Source organism: Ascaphus truei, chromosome 6 (assembly GCF_040206685.1).
Source record: "Ascaphus truei isolate aAscTru1 chromosome 6, aAscTru1.hap1, whole genome shotgun sequence".
NCBI lineage: Eukaryota > Metazoa > Chordata > Amphibia > Anura > Ascaphidae > Ascaphus > Ascaphus truei.
Window position 1 is genome coordinate 126067901 of NC_134488.1, and position 8889 is coordinate 126076789.

The 8889-nt window shown below is 43.1% G+C and overlaps 1 protein-coding gene across 3 annotated transcripts in view; it reads left to right on the forward strand.

Moving 5' to 3' along the window:
- LOC142497853 (alpha-tectorin-like) overlaps positions 1-4227 on the forward strand; it is a 299739-nt gene extending 295512 nt beyond the window's left edge. For all 3 annotated transcript variants that reach the window (XM_075606225.1, XM_075606226.1, XM_075606223.1), the window contains exons 7-8: positions 3429-3588; positions 3814-4227. In XM_075606225.1, the coding sequence (XP_075462340.1) occupies positions 3429-3588; positions 3814-3989 (336 nt within the window). In that variant the 3' untranslated portion in view covers positions 3990-4227. The remainder of the gene's footprint in view (positions 1-3428; positions 3589-3813) is intronic.
- Positions 4228-8889: the final 4662 nt, after the last annotated feature.

Here is an 8889-nt window from a genome sequence, read left to right on the forward strand (position 1 = left end):
TGACCTGTGTAGGAGCCCTTTTCCTTCACCGGTAGGTACTCACGAAAGTCCTGGAACTGATTTTGGCGCAATGTCAGCCGCGACCGCTACGTTCTCAAAAGCGGGACTTAGAAACATTTCTGAGTTGAAAATCCTTGAAGCCGGCTTGCGTCTATTCAGTACAGAGCATCTTTGAATGTGCCGCTGTTGGTTTGGCGCTTGGAATCTCCGCTCCTGATTGGCTGCAAGTCCCCTTATGGGTTTCAGGGTCTCCTTCACCAACATCTACAGCCTATCAGAGCGTGGGAATTCTCCTGCCAGCCAATCACCGAATTGCCGGTATTGTAAAGCCGGGATGGCACCTTTTTTCAGATTGTAAAGGGGCATGCGCCAACCTGGCACCTCTGCCTCTTTGCATACTGAGCCCACCTGCTGTCCAGGCTCCACAGAGTCTGGGTTCTGGCAAATGGTGGCCAGATAGACCTGTGTTAGCCCAGGATGTGGGTACTCAATCAGAGCTGCAGTACCCCTCCTGTTCTAACACCTTGGCATCACTGAGGCTTTCAAGTCCTGACTCTGCATAGACCCATAGGCACCAAGCTTGGTAGCCATCTGGTCTCTCAGAATCCAGGACTTGGAAATCCCACGGCTCATTTACAGGTTATCAGTACATATACCTATTAACTATAACTCTTTTAATAAAATGTACCGTGTCCTGTCTTTTGTGAGATGAAATGTATAAGTTCCTATTCTGGTGTCTGGGATGGAGTGAGAGTATAACTTGCCTACACTCACTAGCCTCATTCTTGGCACACTTAGAAATAACTTTTAAAACTTTGTTCACACAATAATTCCTGCTCAGCTTTATCACATAGCTGGTGCACCCCCTGAACCCCTATACCAGGTTCAGGGTGCCTGGGCATGTATCTGGGTACGTCTCCTTATACTAGAGACCCCCTGTTATACTAGGGACCCCCTGGATGGCTGCAGATATACATTAATCATTCATGCCCGTTTACCTTGTCTGGATGATGCTGCAGCAGGAATCCTGACGGTGAGTCGTAATAGTGCTTTCAGAGTCAGAGTTTGACCAGAGTACTGTGCTTGGCTGTATCCGAGAATCTCACTCGATTCCCGAATCCAACTTTTGGGGTATCCCATAACTCCAGAACCCCAATATATAGACACATTCTGTAAAGACTTTCTTCCACAAACCCACCCTGAAACTTATAGCCTAGAAATCTCCCGATCCCAGCACCCCAGAAAAGGCAAAACAAACAGAAATCTTTAATGTCGCGTAATTTACACACAGTCACAGTAATGCATTTAGGACATCTGGCTCCAAGAGCTGACACTCTAGGACCTTAACACACGGATCAGGGGTAACCAAGTGGGCTTAACCTTTATTAGTGAGCCTGGTTAACCCCTCCACCATTACAATGGATCAGGCCTTTCAAAAGCAGAGAAGGGCAAAGCCTTCATGCAAGTGTCTGAATATGTCAAACGAGAATGTCTTACTTACAGAGTCTCTCTGACCACACATTTTGTAATATTCTTTTGAAGAACGTTGGTGCATATTGGTGCATGTTGGTAAATGTTGGCAAGCTAGATAAAAATGCACTTAAACAAGAAGTAGGTGAGGAAAAAGCAGAAGTCAAATAGCTTCAGAGATTTAATTTAGGAAAAATGCAGACTTTATGGGCTGCAACAAAAGACAGGGGGGCCCAATGCTACATCCAATTGACAAAACATATATGTAATATGTATAAAGTTCAAATACTTCAATAATAATATTTTCTTGGTTATTTAGTTAAACCCTTTGGCCAAAGCGTCATAAATAACTATAGATGTGTAATGCTAAAGACCATATACAGAGCAATTGTAATATATATATATATGGATGATACTTATAAGGCGATCCCCTCATGATGATAACTTTGGATGAAGACAGGTACAGGGTGTGGTATCCTGGTTGGTCAACCAACAGATCATAAGTGAAGGTATAATACACAATCTATCAAGAAACCATAGCAATTGATTCACCCTAAAAAGTACCTAACGTCTTTAAAGCTGCAGTTCAAGCAATATCCTGCATGTGTGTTGTTTTTAATAAATCAGTTCTGTAGTAAGAAAAAAATACTTTTAGCATTTTCTGTTTTAAAAAAACAACAACTTTGAAAGACCAATTTTCTTGTATTCTATTTTAACAAGCATGTTTGTTGCTATAGCAACCATTTACATTCCCCATATCTAAAGATGTCGCCAAACTGATCAATAGACAGAGAACGAATTAACCGGCAGCTATGCAGTTCTTTAGGTAAGTAGAGATTGCCCACATGAAACTATTGAAAAAATAAATAAATAAAAAAAAAAAAAAAAAAAACAGGAGCTTGAACTGCAGCTTTAAGTTCACAACAGGAAAACATGTAGCAAGCAAAAACTCACTGGTATGCTGCAATGTCCATGTATGTCCGGATTCCAAGGGTTCTTATTGTGCCTCCGTCATGATGATACAGGATACAAGAAATGACAGGGAGTAACAGTGCACAACCAGGGGTATCCTAATTTAGAAAAATAATAATGAAAAGGAAAGTGCGTTTTCCATAAAAAAAATGATCATTTATTGGTCATTATAGAAAAAAGTAGCACAGCGTTTCCCTACCAACGTTTCGCGCTGCAGAAGGCAACGCCCTCTACGTTGGTAGGGCAACGCCCTGCTACTTTTTTCTATAATAACCAATAAATTATAAAAAAATTTAATAGAAAACGCACTTTCCTTTTCATTATTACTTTTCTAAATTTGGATACCCCATGTTGTGCTCCGTTACTCACTTTCAAGGACCTTGATAAAGCGCTCTCTGTAGCGTGAAACGTTGGTAGGGCAACGTCTTGCTACTTTTTTCTATAGTGACCAATAAATGATAATTTTTCTATAGAAAACGCACTTTCCTTTTCATTATTATTTTTCTAAATGTGGATACTTCTGGTTGTGATCTGTTACTCCTCGTCATTTCTTGGCGGGTCGTAAGCCTGCATACCAACGTCATGGTATAACCAAATTTGCAGGTCCTAACACTAAACTGTGAACCTTTCTTTTTACCTCTGTATGAGGGGAAGCAATCATAGTAGATCCTGTTCATACAGCAAAACGAAAAAAACTCCCAATTTAAAAAGGTGGGCAGGGGTGAGCGCTGGGGGAAGGTGCCACCTACCTCCAAACAACTGTTGCCAGTCAGACATTGATTAACACACACATGCCCAGTAAGCTCAAACCCCAATACCCACCACATCATATGGATGACTATCATATAAAACTTTATGGGCCTCCTGATTTTTATCTACCTTCACTGTTTTTATGATTTGATGTACAGGTGCTGTAAATTATGTTTTGTTTTGTCAAACAATAATCCTTTAATAAATGATATCTTGTAATTTTGACCCCCCAACAGGCTGGATTTAATAGTGGAGATGCGACTCACTACTTCAATATTCCTGGCTCCAGAACTAATGAGATATTGAACATTACGTCTACATCCAATGTTAACACCCCAGGACGATGGGTCTTCCGAGTAGATGATTTCAAGGTGCCGGGAGGTTGTGCGTTTCAAGGTATAAACACACAGATTTAGTCATTAATAGGACAATTATCTAACTGTAATCAACAATAGAAACCAACCATCGAGAGCCCCATAAACCTTGCTTGCATCAATGCACGTCAACTCCCAAACCCTATAGATATGCTATAGACACTACCGGAACCAGCACAAATCGAAAATGTATTTCATGTGAAAGACAGTAATTCTGAGTAATTCTAACCTTTTATCTTTCATACAGCAAATTTTGCCAAAGTAGGTGAGACCTTCTGGAAGGACTCTGGCTGCACCAGCAAGTGCCAGTGTGAGGCCACTGGGGAAGTCACTTGTGTGGCAGAGAGTTGCCCTCAATCTACCAACTGCCGGTCCTCAGGCCCATATTTCCAGTGCAAAGTCCAGGAGAAAATCTGCTTCTGAGATCCTATCCACAAACCCAACTGGCAAATGTCCCGAAATGTTCCCTTTTCTTCTATACGTGGCAGTGTAGGACCTGCAAAATAATTTCTGTGAATCTCGTACCAGTTGATCCAGTCACGGATATAAATGTTAAAAAATAAGTGCTCATTTTATTCCACTCTCTTCCACTGAGCCAACTCTCTACCATCCTTCATCACTTGCTGCAAGCTTTAAAATAAATAAAAGTCTTACTTTGAAATTGTGTTTTTTTTTTTTTTTAGGTAGCAGAGTTGGAAATGATTTTCTCTTTAGGTTTTCATAGCCGCACCAGGTGGGACAGTGTTTTGGGGGTGTTTTTCTCAATATTTAAGAATATCAACGCTAAAAAATAACAGATGATATAGAATGTTCAGCGCTCGTGCTGCAGATATATACAATATTGGAATAAAAGTCCCCTTGCTGCATGTGTGTGGAGCGTCTTCCCGAACAGCTCCCAGAACAAGGTAATCCCCCCCAAAAAAGGGGGGGGGGCACCCTGAAATACAAGAAGAAAAGGTGCACACAATGCGCACCAGGGATTAAATAATATCATTTATTAGTAAACAATTAACTGAGGGGATCCAACCCCACCTCAGTAACAAGGAATTACACAGCTAGGTCCAGTTACAATGAACATGAACCCTAGAATAGACAATAATTAATATAGATCCATTAGCAGCATAACACACAGAGAAAATAAAAAACGGAATTAAAAAGACAGTGTAACATAAATAAAACGGAACAATTGATCCTGGATTGATCCTAAATTGACTGTAGTGTAATGAAACAACTATCTGAACTGGCAGGGGGAGACGGAAACTCACACTGGAGCCGAAGGCGGGTCCGCGGCACACGTATACAGATCCGGATCGCGTCTAGCACAGAGATGGAATCACCGCCTGGGCTCCTTGCAGGCGCCGTCTCAGCCCGTCAGCAACACGCGCAGGATGACCTGTCGTGACCTCTACGCGTTTCGCACTACGTGCTTCGTCAGGAGGTCACGCACAGCGTCATCCGCGCGTATTTGTGAAAGCTACAGCCAATCGGAAGGCGGTGAATACACCCAGTGAATACCGTATATTAACAACTGGTGCGCATTGTGTGCACTTTTTCTTCTTGCTAAATAATAACAGCTAACGTCACATCCAGAAGCGAGGGATATGTGAAACGGGATTCCAGCTGCTTCATCAAACTCACTGCACCAGATCCCTATGAACAAGTTATCCGTTAGACTGGAGGCTGGTCAGTCAAGGCAGAGGTTCTCAACTCCAGTCCTCAAGACCCCACAATAGGTCCGGTTTTAAGGGACATCCCTGCTTCAGCACAGAGGGCTAAATCACTGGCTCGGTCGACGAGCCTGCTTCAGCACAGGGGATTGAGCCCACCTGTGCTGATGCAGGGATATCCTGAAAAGCCAGACCTGTTGGCGGGTCTGATGACTGGAGTTGGGAACCCCTGAGATAAGGTTTATTTGCTAAAGTCTCCCAGCTAGACTGAAGCAGCGCAAAGAGACGCACCAGCTTCAGCAAAGAAAGGAATCACAGTAACCGGACTTTTGTCTTTTGATAAATGTGGTGCAATTATTTAGCACTGGTTGTGTCCCAGACGTTGTTAAATAATCCCATATATGTGTATGATACCCTAACCCTAACCCACAAGCTACAACAGAAGCTAAGGACATGAAATCCTTTCAAAATACGGTAGACCTGTGTTTGAGAGGCGCCAATGTTGGACTCATCCATTCAATGAGAATGCTGACATCGGTATGTTTGTTACAGAGCTTAGACAGAAGGGGGAGAAACTTTGAATTCAAAGGGGCTTATTCACTAAACTTCGATAAATTTAGTGCATTGTGCGAGCAACTTTGCGTTGCATTACCGCACTATAAAACATGTGGATCAAAACAGTATTCACTAAGAAAAATCACCAATTTTTTTTAAAGTTCGGTAAAAAATGCAAAATTGCAGTACATGTTTTTTTTTTTCAAGTTATCGCACTGAAACTGTTTGTTTATTTTAATAACATCGTATTGTAGCAGGGGGACTTCGCATTGTTTAAATCTTCCGCGTCACGTGACCGGGAGATTTATACACACAGGAGATACCGGCACCCCATACCATGGCCTGTAACTCGGGAAGCAGGGGGTCCCCGAGGCTGAAATGAATGCGGTTCTGCTCCGGAGACCCCTTGCTACAATACTGTGTTATTAAAATAAAATGTAGAAAACGTCATCACAGCCGCTAAGGTAATGAAGCTGCTTTTATGTGAATTATAATAATAACTGTTTGTTTGTCCAGAGATGGTCCCTGCCCCATGGAGCTTACAATCTATATGTTTTGGTGCCTGGAGGCACAGGGAGATATAGTGACTTGCCCAAAGTCACAAGGAGCCAACACTAGGAATTGAACAGGTTCCCCTGCTTCACACTCAGTGCCAGTCAGTGTCTTTACTCACTGAGCCACTCATTCTCCCAGGTTCCCCTGCTTCACACTCAGTGCCAGTCAGTGTCTTTACTCTTTCTCCTGAGTCTCTCCTACCATGCGAGTTTAAGCCTTGCTGTCTGTAAGTAGGGCTCCAATTTTTGTGTTCCAGATGACCTGCGGTTCTTAGTCTTGGCATAGTTCTTTTTAATAAATAGTTGTTTTAATTGTCGCTAGGATTCTTAATTGTCTGTGTATATTAGTGCAGTACTGCTCACCCTACAGTGTTGCGCTATGATCTTTGTTTGTTTGTGTTTATTTCTTTGCATGGTCTGTCAAGCAAGTGTGCGGATCCCTTGAGGAGTACAGGACATTCCACTGACAATTTGGCACCAGGTTCTTTCTTTATTTTGTGTTATTCTGTTAGTACTGGCAGTATCACCGGGCAGCCATCCTTTATTAGAAGTTTTTTTAATATCACATTGTGTTTTACACTTTAGCGCTAGTTCACATTTATTTTCACCATCACATGTGAATAACCGCCTCCGGTCCACGTCGCCAGCTCCTGATCCCGCGTCCGGTATACAGGTCTGCAGGTCAAAGCGCAGGCGCCGGCTACGGTGTCCGCACGCAGCCAAAGAGCTCCAGGTCCCTACATGAACTACGCGTTTCGGACATGGTAATCCTTCGTCAGGCTCATGTAGCAAACCTGGAGGACCATGCTTAATTAGGGCTGATATCAATTGGTACAACACCCCTAATGCTGAGTGATATTTAGCAATGATTGTTTAATTAACATGGAAAAGGTGTATTACTGAGAGTCAATACACGTCTCATTAAATCAATAGCAGCACTGGATACTCGTAAATAATGTCCACAATATGACACTGATCTTGTATTGTATTGTATGTCTTTATTTATATAGCGCCATTAGTGTACATAGCGCTTCACAGTAGTAATACATGTGGTAATCAAATAAATAACAGATAATATAAATAACAGATCATGGGAATAAGTGCTTTAGACATAAAAGTAACATTTCGGAAGAGGAGTCCCTGCCCCGAGGAGCTTACAGTCTAATTGGTAGGTAGGGAGAACGTACAGAGACAGTAGGAGGGAGTTCTGGTAAGTGCGTCTGCAGGGGGCCAAGCATTATGTATCGTGTTTAGAATATCCACAGTGCTATTCATGTGCTTCTTTAAGCAAGTGTGTCTTAAGGTGGGTCTTAAAGGTGGATAGAGAGGGTGCTAGTCGGGTACTGAGGGGAAGGGCATTCCAGAGGTGTGGGGCAGTCAGTGAAAAAGGTTTAAGGCGGGAGAGGGCTTTAGATACAAAGGGGGTAGAAAGAAGACATCCTTGAGAAGAACGCAAGAGTCTGGATGGTGCATACCGAGAAATTAGGGATGAGATGTAAGGAGGGGCAGAAGAATGTAAAGCTTTAAAAGTGAGGAGAAGAATGGAGTGTGAGATGCGGGATTTGATCGGAAGCCAGGAGAGGGATTTCATGAGGGGAGATGCTGAGACAGATCAAGGAAAGAGTAGAGTGATTCTGGCAGCAGCATTTAGGATAGATTGTAGGGGAGACAGGTGAGAGGCAGGAAGGCCGGACAGCAGGAGGTTACAGTAATCAAGACGGGAGAGAATGAGGGCCTGAGTCAGAGTTTTAGCAGTCGAAAAACAGAGGAAAGGGCGTATCTTAGTTATATTGCGGAGGAAAAAGCGACAAGTTTTAGAAATGTTTTGAATGTGAGGGGCGAATGTGAGAGAGGAGTCGAATGTGACCCCTAGGCAGCGTGCTTGGGCTACTGGGTGAATGATTGTAGTTCCAACAGTAATGTGGAAGGATGTAGTAGGGTCAGGTTTGGGAGGAAGTATGAGGAGCTCTGTTTTAGCCATGTTGAGTTTAAGGCGTCGGAGGGCCATCCAGGATGATATAGCAGAGAGACATTCAGAAACTTTGGTTTGTACAGCAGGTGTAAGGTCAGGTGTTGAAAAGTATATTTGTGTGTCGTCGGCATAGAGGTGATAATTAAACCCAAAAGATGTTATTAGGTCACCTAGAGAGAGTATGTACAGAGAAACGAGAAGAGGTCCCAGGACAGAGCCCTGGGGTACCCCCACAGAGAGATCAATAGAGGAGGAGGAGGTGTTAGCAGAAGAGACACTAAAAGTACGATGGGAGAGGTAGGATGAGATCCAGGATAGAGCTTTGTTCCGAATACCTAGAGTATGGAGAATGTGGAGGAGAAGAGGGTGGTCCACGGTGTCAAATGCTGCAGAGAGGTCGAGTAATATGAGCAGAGTGTAATGACCTCTGTCTTTGGCAGCATGGAGGTCGTCAGTTATTTTAGTGAGGGCTGTTTCCGTGGAGTGAGCAGTGCGGAAGCCAGATTGTAGAGGGTCTAGGAGAGAATAGGTGTTGAGAAAATGGAGCAAGCGAGAGAATACAAGACGTTCAAGTA